Genomic DNA, 21663 nt, shown 5'->3' with positions numbered 1-21663 from the left:
CAGTCGAGAGCCTCCTTTTGCTCCAGAAGGCGCCCCTGACAATGAATCAGGAGCCTAGGGTCACCACTCGTGAAGGACTGAAAGCAGCTGGAGCTGTGAGAACCAGGGACCGCATGCGAACGGGTCCCGAGAGCCGCATAGGGTTGGACGCGCGCTCCGAGCTGGCGACAGCGCCACAGCCGGGCTGGCACTGAGCCACGGGGGGGGGGGGGGCGGGGGAGGGCTGGGCGGGTCACGTGGGAGTGGCGCGCGGGGAGACGCAGGCGCGAACCTGCGCAGGCGCTGGGGCCACCCCTGGGACCCCTGGGGCCGGGGAGTGTTCCATCCGCCAGCCACCGTGCGTCGGGCGCGAGAAGAGGCGGGCTGCAGGGGAGCGCGAGCGGTAAGTGCGGCGCGCAGGGCTCTGCGGGGCACGTGACGTCCGCGAAGGCAGGTGAGGAAACTGAGGCAGGGAGGGGCGAATGATGCAGGTCGGGGCGCGCGCGGGTTGGCCGGATGCGGGGCTGGTTAGGTCAGACCCACGGTCAGCTTCGGAGCCCGCGGGAAGCTGCTTCAGAGCCGGCAGGGCGCGGCCACACCTGCGGGTCTCGAGGCGGCCCCCACCTCCCTCGGAGGACGACGCCCCTCCCGCCCCTGAGCCCCTCGCTCCGCGGAAAAACCCAGCGTTTGCGGTCAGAAAACCCGGGGCCGGGACCCTGCGCTGATCTGACCGGCCGAGAAACCCCCCTCTTCCCCGCCCCCAGGCTTTGAGAGAGGCTAATGGCACCGGCTTGCCTGGATTGTTGGGACAAAGAACTGAGAAAGGGGCTTTGTCCTGGCGCGTCTGTTCTGCGGGGCCGAGCCCGGGATGGGCCTGCGGGGTTGCCTGTGGGTGGCGGGCCGACCAGCTGGCGATGGGCGATGTGCGGGTGGAGGCCAAGAGCCTGGTCGTCTTGGGCTCTGTGCCTGCTTAGGGTCCTGTGTTTTATGGCGCCGCGATTTCTCGCGTTTTTCATCATCTCAGAGGCACCTGCTTTGCCTCCCTTACCCAAAGGTTACAACCCCTGGCAACTTTTTTTGAAAAGAGCTCAGCCGTACGTTTTAAAACACTGTGCTGAAGTCTGGGAGTGAAAAGACAAGGCACTGATGATCGGACAGTTTCTCCTCGAGGTTGTTGCAGGGATCGGAGCTGAAGCATTTGGAGAAGATGTTTAAGACCCAGCCTGGCCAGGGCCGTGGGGAGGCAGCACCCCCGGGGGGGGCCAGAAGCCGGCTTGGGGTCCAGTCCCAGCTGACTCTGGGCCTCTTTTCCTTACCAACACGAGGCTCTTTCAACAACCCAATTCTCTAACCCTGTGTAGTTTTTGTCTTTGTTTTAATGCATTTTCCTTTGAACTTGTCAGGTGGTTAAAAACAGAAAATAATTACTTGGGATTTATTTAGCAAAGCATGGTCCGGGAGCCAGCTTGTATAGGCTCCGATGCTTGTGCTCCAGCCCAGTCCTGGAGATCAGAAACCCCGTCTCCTTGGAACATACCCGGTCATCAGAAACCCTCCATCTCATGTACAAACAACGTTTTAGGGGCAATCATTGACTAATCTAGAAATGAGTAAGAATTACACCTCACATCATGTCACTCTTTGTAAGGTAGCTTACAAAGCACCACGTATACATTTAATCCTTTGATTCTTACAACTCTGTGGAAGATTACATTTTGTAATTTGGGAATCATTCTTGTTTTACTGATACAAAAACAGTGCCTTGTCCAGGTTCTAACAGCTTGTAGGAATTTGAATTAGGTTTGAGCTATTCTTGGTGTGGCCCTTACTGTATTGCTGTTCTTTATAAGGGCATGCCATTCATTTGACATCTTATGTGTTGTTCCTGAGGGGTATGAAGACATTTATTTTGTCTTATCTGCTTCTGTCACTTAAATGGTGCTTGGAAAGTTTGGTAAGGACTGGAATTCTGAGGCTCAAAGCCCCAGCCTCTATTAGTATCCCAGAAATAAGGCAGCTCTCCTGCCAGCTGGGTGCTTGCCTTTTTGTGAAATGTTGAGCAGAGACACTCCAAACTTCCTTCTGCTGAGGCATGTGTGGCAAGAACTGTCTGGAGAGACTGAGCAGTAGCCAGCCCACCCCTGAGCTCAGTGGCCTCTGACACAGGGAGATTACAACTGGGCAGGGCTGTTTGCCTTCTCTGGTGCTGGCAGGCTGCAGAAGGGCAGCATGGAGTATGAATTGTGGGGTGGCAGTTAGACCACAGGGGCCTGAGAAAAGCCAGGGTTCCCTCCAGATCCAGAACTTCCGCCCAAGAGGCAGGCCTGCAGTGACACAGCTGAAGAAGTTGTTCAGTGTTTTGTGTCTGTTCTGCTTCAGATCTCCTGCCCTCATAGGAGAATGAGTGAATCTGAGCCCTGCGAAGAAGAGAAAGATGCTGCTGCCTTACAGTTTGTTCCTCATTGCTCGTATACAGTCTTCCCAACAACCCTTCAAAGTGCCCTGGGTTCTTTTGTGTTTTTTTTTTGCGATATGCGGGCCTCAGTGCTGTGGCCTCTCCCGTTGCGGAGCACAGGCTCCAGACGCGCAGGCTCAGCGGCCATGGCTCACGGGCCCAGCCGCTCCGCGGCATGTGGGATCTTCCTGGACCGGGGCACAAACCCGCGTCCCCTGCATCGGCAGGCGGACCCTCAATCACTGTGCCACCAGGGAAGCCCAAAGTGCCCTGTTTTTAAGAAGACACTGAGGTTCAGAGGGACGACGTGACCTCTCATAATCGAAGAGTGAGAACCCAGGATTTTTGTCCTGAATCCCAGTTTCTTTTGTGGTATCTCCCTTGCCTTCCACCCACACTCATGTCACTGAGCCCAGACAGGAGGCTGTGCAAGCAAGGGGCAGAACAGCCAGGCACTTTGCGTGGGGCTCTGTAGCCGCAGGGTAGCTGATAAGAGGAAGAGACCTCTTCCAGCCCCCATATTCCTCACACTGGCAGTGACTCAGTGTTTCCCAGTCCTCTTGTTCTACATTCAGTATCTGATCAGAACTTTCTGAATCTGGCATTTAAGAGCTAAGCAGTCATGCCAAGTAGGAAGTCAGAGACCGAGGCAAGTAGGTGAGAGCTCCTTGCAACTGGCTAGTTCCATGGGGCTTACAACAAGGGTGGGTGGGAGTGTATGTCCTACTGCTTGTGGGGCCCTGGGTGCCCGTGTCACCACATTTTCAAGGCTGTCTATCCAGAATTGACAGGACCTTGTTACTGTGGGGAAGAGAGGTGTGGAGTGGCTTCTCAGCTGAGAATGGGCAACGTGACCCTTAAAACATTTGGCTTTGAATTATAAACTGCTCACAAAGTACTGGGCTTGGGAAAGGTTAGTGCTCTCTCTAGCCACCCGATTTCCCAGGCTCTGTCCAGGAGCAGTTTTGCTTTCAGCCTTCTTCAGGCCAGTGAGCAGACTTGAAGACCTGCAGGCCCTCTTCCTGGGCTCTGATCCCACACTGTTTCAGCCTATGCAGGAGTGTCCAATGAAGGATAGATAGTTATGGACTGGGAGTTGGGAGACCTGAGTCCCGGCACAGCCACTAACCAGTCCTCCCCGCAAGTGACCTGGGACTAGCTGGTCCCATCTCTGGGCCTTAGTTTTTTCTTTTGCTCAGTGAAGGAGGGGCTGAACTAGAGCTCTGAAGGAACAGAGGAGAGCAAAGAAAAGAAGATGAAGCATCCTTTCCAGCCTCGTTCACTGAGGGCTTGAGACAAGAAAGCCCATGTACACTCCTAGTTCCTTTTGTCTCCCTCAGGACCCCTTTCTTCCTTCTGCCCTGTGTCTGCCTCAAGCCAGCTCATTCTGAGGAGGGAGGATTCCCTGGGTCGGGCTTGGCTGGGCAGGTGTACCCTTAATGTTTGGAATATGATGCTGTCTCTACTTGTTTCAGGCATGAATTAACCCACCCAGGGCTGATACTTTGTCTTAGTAAGACTTTATCAGTTCCTGCCCAGACGCAGCTCCTTGAACAGGTAGAATGAGGCCTGGGGAAGCAGAGGGTGAGACTGTACACACCCAGCAGAAGAGCAGTAGTGGCAGGTGTCCCCGTGGCTTTCTGGATGTCAGAACCCTGGAGTTGCAATCATGCAGTACTTCAGAGTCTTTGGATGTCAGAACTGAGATGAACTTGTAGATTTTCTAGTTCTCTCCTCTGTACAGATGAGGAGACCCAGGCCCAGTGTCTTCATAGCTTGTGTCAGATCACCCTGCCGACGAGCAGTGGAGGTAGGACCCAACCTAAGGTCACCTAAGCCCCAGGCTTGAGTGTTTCTTTAAGGTCAAACCAGCTGCAAATTAGTTCCAGCTCTGCCTCACTGCGGAGTTTAAGGAGTAAAATTCAGATCATTTCATTCAGAGATTGAATGCCTACTTGTTGCCAAGATTTGTGTTAAATGCTGAATTTGCAGGAATGAATAAGACAACAGCCCCTGCCCTCAGATTGCTCCACCGTATTGTGTAGACAGACATGTAAATAACTAAATGCACTAAGTCCATCTGCTTGTGCATTGTGCAAAGGTATGTGTGTGTTTGCACATACGTGCCTGCTATCTGACTAGAGGTGAGGGAGCAGTCAGTTTTCGGGGCTTTCAGGAAAGGCTCCGGAGAGAAAGTGTTACATGTGCTTGGGCCTTTCCCTAGTTGGCATGGGCGGGGAGGGCATTCTGGGTAACGGAAACAACACGAGCAACAGTGCAAAGGCCTAACAAAACATGTTACAGTCCTTACACATTGAGTGATCTGATGAGGGTGCTGAAGTGGCCAGGGATGAGGCCGGGATGGTGGCCTGAAGCTGAGCTGTCAAGGGCCCTGGCGGCGTGCTGAGAGGTTTGTAGCTAGTGAGGGTCTGAAAGCAAGGGAAGCACGTGATCAGGCCAGGGAGTGTGACAGTCGCTCTGGCTACAACATGGAGAATAGGCTGAAGAGGACCTGGCTGGAGCCAGCCAAGCTCAGTTCCGTAGTTACTGAGATAGGCCAGGTACAGAGTAATAGGGGCTTTGCTGTGGACAGCAGCAGTGAGGCTGAGAAGAGGATGGGTAGCGAACCCATGTCATAGGATGGTCAGAACTTCCTGACTGACTTCATGTGGGCAATGAGGGAGAACAGAGAGTAAAATGCAACTTGCAGTCTCTGGCTTGAGCAGATGGCTCCATGCTTGTGTCATTCACTGAGCTAGGGAAAAAGAACTCCGGAAGAGAAACTGACTCAGCTTTGGTCATGATGCAACAGAGAGAACCTAGAGAACCCCCAAGTGGAAACTTTTGAGTCCGGAGCAGCACTTGGAACCTGGAAGTCACTACCAAGGTGGTGAGTGAAGTGCTGGCTGTAGGTGAGGTCACTGAGGCAGGGAGTGTGGATTGAGAGGAGTCTTGAAGTGGCAGAAAAAGGGAAGGCAGAGGGAGGTAAAGAATAGACAGCAGGTAAGGGGCCCCAGTGGTGTGGGGTGGAGGGCAGGGCAAGGGAGCAGGCTGCACAAGTGTTACCAAGTCCAAACTCATACTGCTCGCTACACGACATGCCAGTAAATCGGGAGAGGAGGTGATGGGGCAAGGAATAGCGACTTTATTTGGAAAGCCAGCAGACCGAGAAGATGATGGACTCATGTCCCAAAGAACCATCTTACCCGAGTTAGAATTCAGGCTGCTTTTATACTGAGAGGGGAGGCGGGTGGCTGGTGGTTGCATACTTCTTGGTGCAGGAATCCTTTGTCCTTGCAGCTGTCCATGTAGGTCTCCTCACAGTGTTGCTATAAACCTCCAACAAGACAATTGTTATTTTTAGTTCTGCTACTTTTTAAAGGTCAAAGCCTCAAGAATGGGCTATCATGTATATTTCAGGCTCTAGGAAACATCCTTTTACAAAGGTGCAGAGGCAGCATGACTAAGCACAGGCTGCAGCGCACAAGGGTTAGAGCTAAAGGAATAGATCCACTATGGTGTCAGGCTTGTTTGTCTGTTACACAAGCGGCCAGGGGGAAAGGGACATCTTCCTTTGATTTCAGTTAGTGTGACCCCTGGGCTGCATTAAGGGCCACATTAAGGGCTTCACTTCATTAGCCTGCCCGGGGAAGCAGAGAGGGAGTCTGTTGGCGCTTGATAAATGTTATAATCTGCGTGACTGCAAATGACTCAACATTTGCTCCGCGTTTTGAAGGGCTAGGGGATCTTGGCAGCTGTCCGTATTGATGTTTTCTGGAGATTGTCCGCAGCAGAAGGAGCCCCAGGGTTTCTGGGTGGCCCGGTCCTGCCAATGGAGTGAGCTTAGGACCATAGGCGGGACTCCAGAGCCCCACCTCCAGCCCTCCCCTGCTGCCAGCTCCCTGTGGGTCAGCAGAAGCCAGGGTGTGCGCACTGCGGATGGTGAGTGCCTGGTGCCCGAGGCTGGGATGAGGGACCATGTGTGGGGGAGGGGAGGTGGCTTGTGACGCTCTGGGCAGCGGGGAGGAAACACTCTGGAAATTGAAATGGGGGTGGGGTGGGGTAGAGTTGTGATGAGGAGCCGAGAATGTGCAGGCTCCAGAGTGAGCTGTTTTTGATAGAATCCCACGATGTCGCTGGGTGCTTTGGAAGCTTTGCCATTCACCCCATCCAACCCCCTCATTTTGGAGTTAAGGAAAATGAGGCTGAGGGAGGGATCAAGCCATCTGGGCCTAGGGAGCCCAGCTGGGTCTCCTGCCCTGAGACGCTTATCCCAGACCAGCGCTGCCACTCTGAGCTGCCCCAGCTGTTGCTTGTTTGTGGTCTTATCACGCTTCACATTCTTCTGTGGGAGAGACCTGATCAGATAAGTGCCACAGTGGGGAACCGAATACTATGGCTGTGTCAGGTGGCGGCTGGCTCTTCTGTAAACAGCCTTGCTATTATCTTTCAGAGAAACTGACCCTTTCCTTAACAGAAGGGGATAGAGGGGAGGAAAGAGAAGGGACATCTGTCACACGGTACATTTCCTTTAGAGTAAACATGGTTTGACTGTATGTGATGATTGAAAAAAAATAGGTCGATCGTTTAAAATTCTCTTTTAAGACAAAAGGGGTCATGCCTCTTGACCTCCAGAAACCCACCAGTGCATGTGTGGGGAGGCCTGTGGAGTAGAAAGACTACAGGCTTTGGGGTCCTAGTGATCTGGGTCCAGGACGCAGCACTGTCCTGCTGGCTCTGTGACACTGGAAAAGGTACTGAACTTCTCTGAACTTCAGTGTTGTCAGCTGCCTAACAGGATACCATCTGCCTCATACGACTGTGTGAAATGAAAGCACGCATTTCGAGTGGCGCTGAGTAAGTGCTCGTTTACCGGCCTCCCTATCTCTCCAGTTAGTAGCCTTAGAGGCCCATGTGAAAATGCATTGTTCCGTGTAGATATGAAGCTTCCTGCTACCTCCAGTCCTTTTTTGTGGGTGGGAATAGCTGTGATGCAGGATGCAGAGCCAGCGAGTTGCATGGCACGTGCTCCAAAGACATGCTGGCATGGGAACTGCTTTGCAGCTCAGGGGGCCTTGCCTGAGAGGCCAGATCTATACACTCTGTAGGTGTTTCCGGAAGTCAGTTTTCACTGCTTCCCACTGGCAGAAGAGGCAGCTGCTAGAGGCCCGCTGGGAGGATATGTTCACGGAGAGGCCAGCCTCTCACCTCTGGTGCTGACAGTGTTTTCACATCTCAGTGCTGCGGGGCCAAGCTCCCCAAAGGGGTGACTCTGTGCTTATGCCATCCGGATCACAGCTGGAGGCGGGGGCTGGGGTGCTAAGCAATGCTCCTGGGGCTTTTGAAGCCCATATCTTGTGCTCCGGCTCGTGGACTTGAGGTAGGGTGTCGGGCGCCTTTGGGACGTTCACCCCCGCCAGGCCGCTGTTTCCCAGGCTTACTGAGCCCAAGCCTGGCCTAGCTGCTCCATCCTGCTCTCTGAATCCTATGCCTGCTTCAAAGCCATTTCCTTCTGGGCTCTTCTACGGCTGCCCAGACCGGATGTAACTGGTTCTCACCGCTGCACTGCCTTAGCCCCGTGTTCATACCTTTCCACTTGAATTTCTGTTATCTGTGTACTAGGCCTGTATCTCCTTGAGGACTGTTTATCACCTAGTTTTATGTCATCCCAAACTGCCATTTATTCAACAGGTCAGTGCTGAATAAATGTTTGGAAATAAATGTTGAGTCTGTTTGAGTCTGATTCCCTTGTGCTCGCGAGCAAACAGGCTGGATGGTTGTTGATGGGCAGTGGGGAGCCGGAGCCTGTTTGCCTCCAGAAACAGCCAGTGGTGTGTTAGAAGGGTGTGGAGCTGACTGGAAGGGTCCCTGGACTTCCTGCAACGCTCTGATGTGTCCCAGGAATTGAAGTGAGTCCTTTTGGAGGGTAGGTGTAAGCTGGCCTTTGCGAACTGATGCAGAAATGTTAGCAAATCTGTGATCAGAGACCGTGCCATGTGGGCCTTAATCATATACACATGTCAGCAGTCCAGGGAGGTTTTGGAAGTGCGTCAAGGTACAGAAATTGTTCCAGGCTCCGGGGAGTCTCCTGTTTACAGCAGGCAGGTGAGAGCTGTGGTTTTCCTCCTGATTGTTCTGTGAACTATAATGCAGTATAATGTGTAACTTTGACACATAAAAGAACTGGAAGCTGGCCTGTGGAATGTTCTTTCCTGCTTTGCCCGACTGCTTCGGTCCTCCATAAGTCATCCTTTTCATCACTCAATCCTACTGAATTCATTTTAGCACACATTGATGGAGAGCCCACTGTGGACCACAAACAGGCCCTGTGCTGGGCACGGGGGAATTCAGAGATAAACTGAGGAAGAGTCAAAAGAGAGAAAACTTGCAAACAGGTCCACATCAGAAGGATCGTTGTGATTTGGACACAGGTGGGGGTGAATAATCCCCTCTTGGGGGACGGGGGTAGGCAGAGCATCCAAGGAGACCCCTGGAAGAGGCGTCTGAGTCATGCAGAATAGAGCGAATGAGGAAGGACACTCCGGGCAGAGGCGTGGAGTTGTGCCCTGGTTTTTGCCTCTCGTTGTCTCCGTGGCTGCCCTCACACAATGAGCTGAGGAAACAGAAGCTGGCCCTTGAGGAAGGCCCAGCTCTCCAAGGCCAGCCTGCGCTCATGGCTGTACTTTGTTCTGTGGCTTATGGCCAACCAACCACAAAACCTGAATTCTTTGTTCCAAGACAATGCTTCTGAAACTTCTGTGTGCCTGTGAATTGCCTGCCGTGTCTGATGAACGCAGGCTATGACTTTTTAGTTCTGAGGTAAGGCTGGAAATTCTGCAGTTCTCCACGATGCCAATGCTGCCAGCGCGCGAGAGCACGTTTTGAGGTTATAAGAAACTCTTCTCTCCCAGCTCACCTCCTCCCCCAACACACACAGTCCCCTTCTTTTTCCTCTCCCCTAGTGTACAGATGCCAAATTCCTCTTTCTTAAAGGCTATTTTCATTTGGTCATTCCCAGTACACACTCCACATCCCCTGTCTGAAAGTTCCCTTTTATTTCTGAACTCGTCTGAACTTCCCGGGCTGGCCTAAACACTAGTCTGGCCTACCCTTTTCTTCCCAAAGTTATCACCACCAAGTCACTCCCAACCCTACCTCATGGCAGTGGATCCCTCACAGCCCCCTCCCTTGGCAGTGACATGCGGATTTCTGGGCCTTTGCTTAATCCTTTGGAGAGGTCCTCTCCTGAGTCAAGTCCTGCAGGGGAGAATTAAGCCTTTGGTTAGGTGGGATGAGGTCAGGTGGGCCACACACACACACACACACATACACGTAGACACACACCTCAGGTCGGTACCCAGTGATACGAGCACATAGAGTCGTGCAGGTACTTGGGGAGGAAGGCTCCGGCGTAAGTCAGATCCTAGGATGGCGAGAGGGCCAGATGGAAAGACAGGTATTGTAAGTGGTTGTCAAGAAACAAAGCCTGGGTGGGGTACTTGCTGCGGTTACAGGGGTGGGCTGCTTCCAGGAGCTCCCACTCAGAAGCACAAGGCTTCCCAACTGGAGGAAGCCTTGGCGAGGCCCCCAAGCATGAGCTGGGGAGGAGGCCGGATGCTATAGGACCTGCCTGGACCTCCATTTCAACTACAGAGCCCCCTGCCCAGTGCAGACTGTCTGTTGCCCAGTCCGCTGAAGCAGACACCCCAGCACCGTGCTCTTTCTTACATGTTGCCTTCTCTCTCAGTCTCTCTACCTGTTCACTGGACAGGCATCTGTATAATTCTGTTCACAGGGGAAAGATGTCAGACTAATAGTGGTCATCTCTATTAAACTGTATAATTTAATAGGTGTAGATGTTGAGAGGATATTTGCTTTCTTGTCAGCTGTGGTTTTATGTATTGCTTTTTTGGTGTTTTGTTTTGTTTTCACCGTGAGCCTGTTTTATTTGCATAATGAGTAGAAAATAAAGGTATTCTCAGTTGGAGAAATGTACTGGGATTGCCTGCCTACTTCGAGTGAGGCCCTGCTGGGCACTGGGGGCTGGATGAATAGGACCTGGGCTCTGTGTCTGAGGGATTCACAGCGAGGAGGAAGGGTAGGGTTACAACAGGGTGGTTGGTCTCTAAGTGATCTAATCACACAGAGAGGCTGCTGCCTCCCCAGGGAGGTGGGAGCTGCCACTCCTGGACTGTGAAGGAAGAGAGCAGACATTGATGAGGAGGGCAGTGACACAGGCTGGAGGAGCGCCATCAAGCTGGGAGGACACAGCCTTGAGCAAGGGAGAGGGAGCAGCAAGAGAGGCTGTCGCCTCTGTCGTGGCTGCTGACCTGCTTGTGAGCTCCCTGGGGCAGGAACCTCCACATGTCTGTTGTATTCCCAGGCTCCTGGAGCGGCAGGTGGGCAGGGGCTCAGTTAGCAGCCCTTGTCCAATCCCATCTCTGACACTGCTGCTTCTCCTCCCTTTGCCTCTGGCCCCCTGGTTGGCTGCCCAGCCAGAGCCTTGTTGTCCGGGAGATCAGATTCCGGCTGTCCTGTGGGAGCAGTAACGTCGTCTTCCTTTCTCTCAATCCCCAGAAATGTCTTTCCTCCAGGATCCAAGTTTCTTCACCATGGGAATGTGGTCCATTGGTGCGGGGGCCCTAGGGGCTGCTGCCTTGGCACTGTTCCTGGCCAACACAGACGTATTTCTGCCCAAGCCCCAGAAAGCCACGCTGGAGTATCTGGAGGATATAGACCTGAAAACACTGGAGAAGGGTAAGCAGTGACTCCACTGGTGTCAGTACTTTTCCAAGATGCTGGGATGCAGGCTTACTTAGTTTTTTTCTCTCTGAAGTAGTTCTTTTTTTTTTTTTTACTTGAAAAGGCAATATAACATTAGGAAAAATTTAGTAACACTTTAAGAATTACTGATAATTCCATTACCCTAACACAATAATCTCTTTTATTTTCACACATATTTTTCCAGGTGTACACGTAATAATCTGTAGTTATGACCTTGGTGTACTTGTATATTGATCTTTTACATTTTAGCTTTTTCTTTTTTTTTTAAGAGATAAAATCTATTTCTTCTTTTTTTTTAACATCTTTATTGGAGTATAGCTGCTTTACAATGGTGTGTTAGTTTCTGCTGTATAACAAAGTGAATCAGCTATACGTACACATATATCCCCATATCCCCTCCCTCTTGCGTCTCCCTCCCACCTTCCCTATCCCACCCCTCTAGGTGGTCACAAAGCACCGAGCTGATCTCCCTGTGCTATGCGGCTGCTTCCCACTAGCTATCTGTTTTACATTTGGCAGTGTATATATGTCCATGCCACTCTCTCACTTCGTCCCAGCTTACCCTTCCCCGTCCCCGTGTCCTCAGCCATTCTCTACATCTGCATCTTTGTTCCTGTCCTGCCGCTAGGTTTTTCAGAACCATTTTTTTTAGATTCCATATATATGTGTTAGCATGTGGTATTTTTCTCTTTCTGACTTGCTTCACTCTGTATGACAGGCTCTAGGTCCATCTACCTCCCTACAAATAACTCAGTTTTGTTTCTTTTTATGGCTGAGTATTAGTTTTTTCTTATCAAAAGCATTTTTCGTTTTCCCATGTTGTCTCTCTAAATATAATGATAATCGTACCATAATATTTAGTAAAATTGTACCACTGTTTACTCAACCAAACCTTCCAGAGTGTGTTCTGAGGAATTCCAGGCTGCTGGATCTTCAAAGACAGGAGCTCCTGAGTCCAATAAATTTGAGAAACACTATGTCCAATTGCATGTCCCTGGTTCTCAGCACAGGGGTTTGCTTACTGAAATGAGGTGCCTGGATCGTTACTGGTACAGGCATGGGCAGCCTCGCCTGTGGTGCAGCTACAGCACCCGGGGAAGCACAGGGCCACATCTTTAGAATGGACCTGCCTGTCTGCCTCTTCCTGGGGAGCCCGCTGGTGTCCCTGCTGGACGGCTGAGAGCCGCATGTGGTGACTCTGCTGCCTCTCTGTGCTCTCGGCGTTGGATCTGAAGCCCAGGGGATTTTGGTCATGCCGATAGTGTGGGTGCAGTGGGCATGAGAGCTTGGTGCAATTTGGGGCTCACTGACTGGGAGGTCTCCAGGTTGGCCCCTCAAAGGGAGGCCATCGCGTCTGTTCAGTAAGTGAGGAAGCTTGTCAAGGGAAGGCAGGAACTGTGACTGCAGATTTATGATGTAGGTCACCTCAGTAAGGGACTAAGAAGCCCTGCAGAGAGAGTCCTATTTAGCTATGTTCGACCCAGCGTTTCCCAGTGTCATTTGATTTCGATCCCCTCCCACCTTCTTTTTTTCCTATGTAACATCCCACAGGGACATGGATTCCTCTGAGAAATGCTAAAATAATAAGGGATAGTACTTACTGAGCCCTCACTGACTCTGTATTACCTGGAGAGCACTTTTATATCCATCTTTTAATACTCCCTGTGGCCCAAAGTGGAGCTGCTAGGCATCTGCATTTACAAATGGGGAAATGGAGGTTCAGGGCGGAGATGTAGCCTGCCCCGGGTCACACCTAGATGCGGACTCAGCGTGACTGGAGCCGGGCTTGAGCTACACTACTCTGCTACCCAAAGAATTTCCTTGTTGGACATCTTCTACCCTCTCCTGTGGATAATGGTGCAGTTAACATATTTAGGTTAAATTGTTTTTTGTTTTTAATTTCTTTTGACCTAATTTCTTTGAATACTTTTTTAAGAATTGGGGTTTTCTTGGCCAAAGTGCAAGATCTCGTTCAAGTTTTGGGCATGTATCTGCCCTAAAGGATTGTTACAAGTTACATTGAGACAGCAAAGGAATATGCTATTTTTCCAGAAATGTTCCAGTTTGGGATGTTCAAGTTCACAACTAGATTTTTATGGGGGAGGGGCCTTCTGGTTATACAGTAGGACCCTTACACTGGATTCATTTTCCTTGGAAAGATGAATATTCCCTACCCGTGTTTCCTGTTTGCTTTTTCCCACATGTGAAATAGTTTTGCAGGTCCTCTGTTTGGCCTGGTGCTGTTTATGAGGTGCTTAGAGGTTGGGGCCAGGCTGAGAGGAAATGATACTGAATTCCCTTTTCTTCTCCTCAGAACCAGTGGCTTTTAAAGCAAAGGCGCTCTGGGAAAATAATGGAGCTGTGATTATGGCTGTGCGGAGGCCAGGCTGTTTCCTCTGTCGAGAGGTGAGAGCATTTGAGGATCTGTTCAGAGGAAGGGATCCTAGCAAGGGGGGACCGGGGCATTTCCAGCCAGGACCAACAGTGGCCCATTATGTTATTTACTCTAGGTTTGTTTTGTTTTTTGCCTAATTCTCTGCTTCTGTTCATTTAACAGCTCACCATATCCTAGGGTTAGCAACATATTTGACTTTTCTTTGGCATTCCAAGGCCTTTCACTCTTGTAGTATCTGTGTCCTGGACCAGGTCCAATTGCATGTCCCTGGTTCTCAGCACAGGGGTTTGCTTACTGAAATGAGGTGCCTGGATCGTCACTGGTACAGGCATGGGCAGCCTCGCCTGTGGTGCAGCTACAGCACCCGGGGAAGCACAGGGCCACACCTTTAGAATGGACCTGCCTGTCTGCCTCTTCCTGGGGAGCCAGCTGGTGTCCCTGCTGGACGGCTGAGAGCCGCATGTGGTGACTCTGCTGCCTCTCTGTGCTCTCGGCGTTGGATCTGAAGCCCAGGGGATTTTGGTCATGCCGATAGTGTGGGTGCAGTGGGCATGAGAGTTTGGTGCAATTTGGGGCTCACTGACTGGGAGGTCTCCAGGTTGGCCCCTCAAAGGGAGGCCATCGCGTCTGTTCAGTGAGGAAGCTTGTCAAGGGAAGGCAGGGTCCAGCCTTGTCACTTTACACATAGGTAAACTGAGGATAAGAGTGGTTTGTTGACCTATCCATGGTCATACAGTCAGTGACAGAAGACCCAGGTCCCGAGGTTCACGGCTTTGCCTGGGGGAGAACTGGGAACGACAGTACTCCACCTCTTGAGAAAACTTTCTGCTTGACCTGCTTTTCAGGTCATGGTCTTGCAGAAAACTTTCTGCATGACCTGCTTTTCAGGTCATGGTCTTGGTCCTGTCCGAGTTGCCATCCTCCTTCCCCTGGTTGTCCTGTCTTATCCTGAGGCATTTCCTCTCGGCCTTGCAGAGCTCTCCCCTGCTTGTGTGGTTGGGCTGGCTGAGAATCTGCCTACATTGCATGGTGCACTATCGTACTATACATTCAGGGCACTTTCCGTCGGTGCCTCATTGGTTCCCCACTGCATCCCTGGAAAATACAGCTTGTTGTTGTTATTCTCATTTTACAGAGGAGGAAATTGAGGTACAGAGGTAGTGACAATGTCATACTGCTGTAGGGGGTGTATTAATTTCCTATTGCTGCTGTAACACGTGGTCACATACTCAGTGGCTTTAAATAACACTGATTCATTTTCTTACAGTTCTAAAGGTCAGCATTCTGAAATGGGTCTCACTGAGCTAAAATAAAGGTATCAGCAGGGCTGTAATTCTTCTGGAGGCTCCAGGGGATAAATAATTTCTGTGTCTTTTCCAGCCTCTAGAGGCCATCTGCATTCCTTGGCTCGTGCCCCCTTCCTCCATTTTTAAAGCCAGCAATAGCTGGCCAAGTCTTTCTTACGTTGTGTCACTATGACACTGACCGTTCTGCTTTCCTCTCCCACATTTAAGGACCTTAGTGATTCCACATTGGGACCACCCAGATAAAACAGGATAATCTCCTTTAAGATCACCTGATTAGCAATCTAAATTTCATCTGCTGCCTTAATTCCCCCTTCCCACGTAACAAAACATATTCACGGGTTCTTGGGATTAGGATGTGGACATCCATCCTTAGGCGGTATTATTCTGCCTACCACAGGGGGTGACATTTAAACTCAGGGCTTTTGAGTCCAATCTCTGATGCCTCCAAATACCAACATGGAAGCCTGTTGTGACTTGATTTCTCAAGGCCAGCTAAACCCCAAGGTTCCAGGAGCACCTGCTCTAATTACAACCTGTTTTTCTGGGCTCTGGTCCATACCCTGGTAGAGCATTTTATGGAAACTTACGTTTCTAAAAGGATGGTTGGACGGCAGGCAAAGTTACTTTGAGGGGGGAGACATGTGACTCAGTTTCCACTTCACACTTTTTCTGAGTAAAGCCCAGGGAAAGTGAGTAAAACCTTTCCTCTCACACACAGGTGCTCTTTGACCACATCAGACCTGTAGTCCTCTCTGCTCTTGGGCAGAGTCTGCCACTCACTGAACCTCTTGACAAATGCATTGTAATGAATTCTGCTTCATTAGCTATCCTTTTGTTGTTGTTCTAGAAAATACATGAAAAATTAAATGCAGTTGCCACCGTATAGCAATGTATTGGAGGCAAGTAGGCTGCTTCTGATAGGATTTCCTGCTGTTTCTTTCATTCTGACACCAAATGTGAAAAAGTAGTTTGTTCTTAACATCGAAGCTCTACCCTGATGTATGAGTTTCATCTTTTCATCTAGCCCGCAGTTCCTGAGAATCAGGGATGTCCATACTTCCCAGCTCAGCTGCAGTCTCCCCATTGTCCACCTTCACCTGGAATCTTTCCTCCTGGTACCCAGTACCTTCTGCATATCCAGCCATGTGCTAGGCACTGAGGGATACAAGAAATGGAAGGCAGTTTCTGACTCTGAGACACATTTGGGAACTTAAGGGACAAAGCTCAACTTAGTGGAACCCAGTGGACTCAGTACAGAAAAAGTCGCCAAGCAGGAAAGATTAGATATACACAGAGAATCAGGCCTTTACTCCAGGCTGCGCTAGCCAGGGAGAACTTTTTAGAACAGGGATCCTTTTCTGGAGGGTAGGATTTGAGCTGAAGAAAGAAGGAAGGTTATTGCAATGAGAGGGGGCCAGCTGAGCAGAGGTGTGGAGGCAGCTGTTCACATGGCCTGCATGGAGATCGACTGCTAGGCCCTTGTGCTAGTTTGCTCTAGTGCAGTGGAGGGGCTGGGAGATTAGGAGAGAAGCACTGTGGCTAGGAATGGAGGACTGAGTTTGGGTGCAAGCTCTTAGTTATCGGATGCTCCCCAGGCCATGGTTAGGACACCCAGAACAGGAGACTAGCCTCTCCTTCCCTCCATGGACAGGACAGGAACCTGGGCTGAGGAGGGGACCTGACACTCTATCCTGAGGCCTCGTGCCCAGCTGGGACAGTCTTTTGCTGGTCTACACAGGCCTTAATTGTTCTTGGCATTTTGTTGCCTTTGTTCTTCTGCATTCGGTGCCAGCCACGCTCTGGGCCTGTAAGAAAGAGGGTGTTGGTTGGCTGCAGAGCCCCAAGAGTTCATGCCCCTGACCTTTCCTGTCTTCCGCAGGAGGCTGCAGACCTGTCCTCCCTGAAGCCCAAGTTGGACGAGCTGGGCATCCCCCTCTACGCAGTGGTAAAGGAGCACGTCAAGACTGAAGTGAAGGACTTCCAGCCTTATTTCAAAGGAGAAATCTTCCTGGATGAAAAGGTACGTGTGCTGTGAGCCTGTCGGACACAGACCGTTGGGGATTGCGCTGGTGTGTGGAGAGTTCGGTGGCCCAAAGCATGTCTGGACAGGAGTTGGAGTCGGCCTCCCTTTCAGCTGCCCCTAGCCCTCTGAGCAGAGCATGAGTGAAAAAACTTAAGAGCTGTCCTTCATTTATTACTTGAGCCCTTCCTGACTGTGACCCGGGAATGGGAGCCTTGGAACTAGCTGAAAGCTCCACCGGTTTCCCTGCGCTGCAGGGGTTTGCCCAGCACAAGCCCCCGTCCCTTAATTCATTGCAGCCATAGTTCTCTCCCCTCTACTAACCTCTGCAGAATGGAGGACTGTTATCACTCTGTCAGGCCCAAGAACCCTGTACATCCATAGCAAGAGATTAGAGTTAGGGTGGCAGGCCACAGGGTTCTCTTTAGCTCGGGCAGTTGAGAGCGCTCCTGGGTGGCAGCTGTGTGTCGGGTGGTGGAGGACAGGAACCAGCAGCCTTTGGGTCTTTGTCTGAAAACAGATGCCCTGCTGGGAACTTTCCTCCCTGGGGAAGGCAGGCATATGGGCTACTCATATGGGGTCTGTCTTCCTCGCTCCTACAGAAGAAGTTCTATGGTCCGGAAAGGCGGAAGATGATGTTCATGGGATTTGTCCGTCTGGGTGTCTGGTACAACTTCTTCCGGGCCCGGAGTGGAGGCTTTTCTGGAAACCTGGAAGGCGAGGGCTTCATCCTTGGGGGAGTTTTTGTGGTGGGACCAGGAAAGCAGGTAAATTGCTAGCGTGTTCACTCGTGCGTCTGTGAGCATAAGACCCTGATGTGTCGGGTGGGAGGGTGGCTTTCCCTGCTCAGAGTCTCCCAGCCTTCCTTCCAGAAAGCCAGGGAGCATGAGGAAGGGGAAGGGAGGGAAATGATGGTTTATTGCACGCCTGCTCTCACGGCACCTCACACACGACCCCCTCCCTCGTCACGGTAACATGGCGACACAGTCTGAGTCTTGCAGGTAAATAACTTGTGAGGGGGCAAGTGACTGCACCGAGGAGGACGGCTCCTCAGTGGCACTTCAGGAGCCTGGACCCGGGTTTCCTGATGTCAAGTTCTGTTTTCTACAGTAGAACAAAAGCAGAGTCTTGACTCTGTGAAGAATTTACTCCCTTGCAGTGTTCCCTGTCATCGAGGATGGACAGTAGAGAAAAGTGAAGAGGAGAGAAGGAATGGAAAGAGACCTTGTTGGGGGAGCAGCAGGGAGCTGTGCTGGGTGGTGCTTTCCCTGCGGGGGTCCTGGTGGCCTGGCTGTCTCGGGAGGGGCAGCAGACTCCTCTGCACACTCTATTTCAGGCCCTGGCTGTGGGGATCCAGAGTCAGCACGGGGGCTTAAGGGAAGGTGTGGAGAGATGAGGTCTCTGTGGTCTCAGGAGGCGGGTGGGTGGATGCTCCACGTCAGACTCACGGCAGTGCCAGCAGAGGCCGGGTGGGCACAGAGAAAGGACAGGGTACAGTGAGTGCAGGCTCAAGGCCTGGCAGGAAGACCCAATGGTCTGATTTCTAGGCTCGTCTCACCAACTTCGGGCATGACATTAACATTTGAGCTTGTCTGTAAAAAGACAGGGTTGGAATCCCCTGGTGGTCCAGTGGTTAGGGCTCGGTGCTTCCACTGCAGGGGGCACGGGTTCGATCCCTGGTCAGGGAACTAAGATCCCAAAAGCCGCATGGTGCGGCCAAAAAGAAAAAAGAAGACAGGGCTGGTCTGCATGGTGGAACTCACCACTGACGTTGATAACTGCATACTTTCCCCATTTGGGGAGGAAAGCTAGTGGGACTAGAATGCCTTCAATTTTAAGCTGTATTTCGAATCTCTTCCTTTTAAACCTTGGTATCTGCAGTTGCTTGTCTGTGTGAGAATCTAGCATGAATTGGTGTCTGATATAACATAAACCTGTTTGCTAACTTTCTGGTAATGTATCGAAATGTCTTAGTGATAACGGCTGCCAGCAAGTGCCTGCCTTGTGCCAGGTGCTCATATACGTGATCTCCTGTCTTCTCTGCAACCAGTCTGGGATGGTCGGTATTTTTATTCCTATCTACATGTAAGGAAGTGGGCCTATGAAATAACTCAGCCAAAGATATGGGGCTAGTATGTGGTGCAAAGGGAATGAAACTCAGGAACTCCGATCTGTCCTGCTCCAGAGACCCTGCCCTTCCCTTGCCCATAGCCCCTCTTTGGAGGTGGTTCCCAAAGACCCCTTCCAGGTACCCTTGCACTTGGGCAGGCCACTTCCTCAGGATCCCTCAGCCTCTTCCCACTCCGGGCCCCTGGGATTCCTTCCCCTTCCTATCTCTGCCTTTCCTCAGCCCCCAGGGAAGGGCTTGGCTCACCTGCCAGCCTCCTCTTGCCTGGCAGTGACTCACCTGGTGCTCACGGGCTGCCCAAGCCTGGCTGGCTCGCTCCTGGGGTGTTGTTTGACTTTGCTGGTGCTCCCTGGAGCTCCTGTCTTCCTCCTTCCTGGTGGAAGGCTGACCAGGCTGGCCTGGCCTCAGGGCTTACCTCCGTGTTTCTTCAGAGAAGAGTTTTTGCAGTCCCACTGTGCCAGGTGCCACTCAGTAGGGATTTCCTTTGTCATAATAATCTTTAAAGCATACTTAACTTTAAAGAAGCAGTGTGTTTTCAACATAGGAAATTTGAAAACGGAGAAGGTGGGGAGAGCCATTCTATAAGCTCAGCTATCAGGGACAACCTCTTAGGACACAGCTGAGCTGCCAGGCCTTTTGTTTTTTTTTAAGAAAACGGTACCTTACTAAACTAGATGTTCTTTTTTCATTTAACAGCGTGTCATGAACATTTCCCCATGTCGTCATATGTTCTTCCTCAGTGTTTTTAACGTCTGCAAACCGCGCTAATGAGCAAGTGAATATACTTTCCTGATCTGCTTCTCTGTGGTCACCACAGTGTGGTGGCACTTTTCTTTTTAAAAGTCTTTATAAATAATGGTACAAAGAACATGTTTATAAATGTTTATTTTTTAAATTCAATTTGAGTTTAATTTGTCACCTATCAAATGATGCTGATCTCAAACTCATTTTATCTTTTTTACAACTTTAGGGTATTTTGGGGTGTAGTATGTCTTAGTGCATTTTGCTTCATGGTATCAGAAGTGAGTGGCCTCCGGTTTCGTAGGAAAACTAAAGATAGCGTCTCCCTTTTCAGCTGTTCACTTAGTGCCTGTCAAGGTCTGACCTCTGAGCTCTACTTCCACAACTCCAGGCTTTTCTGTGCAAGCTCATTCTGTTCTTTCTGCCTGGAATGTTCTTTTACGTGCATCTCTACCTGTAGACGTGCTCTATCACCTGTGAAGCCTCCTGACTGCCGGCTCCCAAAGTGCTGCTTGTACAGTCCAAATATTGCGGAGGAGCCTCCCCTGATCTACCTTCCCCAAAAGACTGAACTCTTCAAGGGCAGAGCCGGGACCGATTCGGATCTCTGTTCCTTGCTGCCCAAGCAAGGGCCTTGATGGACAGCTGGCGCTCAGTGTCTGTCTCATGAATGAATGACTCAGAGTGAGGACTGATGTACCCTCTTGTCTCCTTTCAGGGCATTCTTCTGGAGCACCGAGAAAAAGAATTTGGAGACAAAGTAAACCTAGTTTCTGTTCTGGAAGCTGCTAAGAAGATCAAACCACAGACTTCAGCCTCAGAGAAGAAATGATTGTGTGAAACTGCCCAGCTCAGGGATAACTAGGGCTCTCACCCGTGTTCATGGGATGTGTTGTGTTTCCACTGCTGTCCCTAAGGAGTTAGAAACCCATTTATGCCATATTCTCAGTATAGACAATTAACATATTTTAATATTGTACTCTGTTTAGGCCTAATAAGGCAAAATAACCCCCAAACAAGACTGATAAAAATCTAAAAAGCTAATTAATAAGGCTTATTTCAGCTAAAACCTGGAAAATCTGAGGCTTAAAGTTGACTGCTACACCTCATTACAAACATATATGGTGTTTGAGTGCTGTTATTTGAAATGATTTTCATTTTCGTGTCTTTAAAAATCTAAGAAAAGTTGGTGATTGACTTGAAGATTAACGGTATAAGGTTCTGGCTTGTGTTTTCAGTGAATGATTCACGTTAGTGATTTTGCTGTCTTTCCTAGAGGAACGACTTGGCGTTTAAAATTGGTAGCTGCTTTCCTGTTGATGGTTTTCTAGCCTAATCTGGTGACTGAGGAGGAAAAAGGACAGAGAAGATGAAATGTAACTTAGTTCACTGGTTTGTTATGATTTATTATATTATGTTAAAGTAATACTCGTATAAAAGGACTGTGCTTTGGATGGCTCGATAAAGGTAAACTATAAAGTGAAATCTATTTTTTCATTGTCTTCCATTCTAATCTTGGAGATTTGATTTTCTAGAAGAGATGATCAGTAAAATTAGGCTCTAATAAAATCAGGCATCAGAAATTGCCCATATGTACAAATGTTTTTGACAAATCTAACAATAAAAATATTTACCGTAATAACGGCTGAATTTATTAAATCAGTGGGGCCAAAGACACTGAACATGAAAAGTCAGTATTCTGCATGTGTATGGGGTAGGGTCGGGGGAGGAGTTCCTCTAGTTCTAATGATCTAAGAGGTTTCCAAATGCCCAGAAAAGTTCATCCTGTCATTCATGGTAGTGATTTTACTGACTTTCCTAGAGGAATGACTTGGCATTTAAAACTGGTAGCTG

The 21663-nt window shown here is 50.3% G+C and overlaps 1 protein-coding gene across 4 annotated transcripts; it reads left to right on the top strand.

Annotated features, from left to right (window-relative positions):
* The first annotated feature begins 253 nt into the window (after positions 1-253).
* PRXL2A (peroxiredoxin like 2A) lies at positions 254-21451 on the top strand. 4 transcript variants are annotated; one of them, XM_019925775.3, is made up of 6 exons: positions 254-382; positions 11012-11191; positions 13533-13624; positions 16800-16940; positions 17543-17707; positions 20528-21451. In XM_019925775.3, the coding sequence occupies exons 2-6, from the start codon at positions 11014-11016 to the stop codon at positions 20639-20641; spliced, it is 690 nt and encodes a 229-aa protein (XP_019781334.2). In that variant the 5' UTR covers positions 254-382; positions 11012-11013; the 3' UTR covers positions 20642-21451. The 4 variants fall into 4 exon arrangements, with proteins under 4 accessions (XP_019781334.2, XP_019781338.2, XP_019781333.2 ...); XM_019925779.3 differs by having other exon boundaries at positions 255-382; positions 11029-11191; XM_019925774.3 differs by having other exon boundaries at positions 280-433.
* Positions 21452-21663: the final 212 nt, after the last annotated feature.

This window comes from Tursiops truncatus, chromosome 16 (assembly GCF_011762595.2).
Source record: "Tursiops truncatus isolate mTurTru1 chromosome 16, mTurTru1.mat.Y, whole genome shotgun sequence".
Taxonomy (NCBI): domain Eukaryota; kingdom Metazoa; phylum Chordata; class Mammalia; order Artiodactyla; family Delphinidae; genus Tursiops; species Tursiops truncatus.
The sequence above is the reverse complement of the archived record's forward strand: the minus strand, read 5'-3'. Positions and strand labels throughout refer to the sequence as shown.

Coding starts and splice junctions, on each gene's coding strand:
- PRXL2A (XM_019925775.3), top strand. CDS start 11,014: ATGTCTTTCCTCCAGGATCCAAGTTTCTTCACCATGGGAATGTGGTCC. Junction 11,192..13,532: donor CCTGAAAACACTGGAGAAGG/GTAAGCAGTGAC, acceptor TCTTCTCCTCAG/AACCAGTGGCTTTTAAAGCA. Junction 16,941..17,542: donor AAATCTTCCTGGATGAAAAG/GTACGTGTGCTG, acceptor TCGCTCCTACAG/AAGAAGTTCTATGGTCCGGA.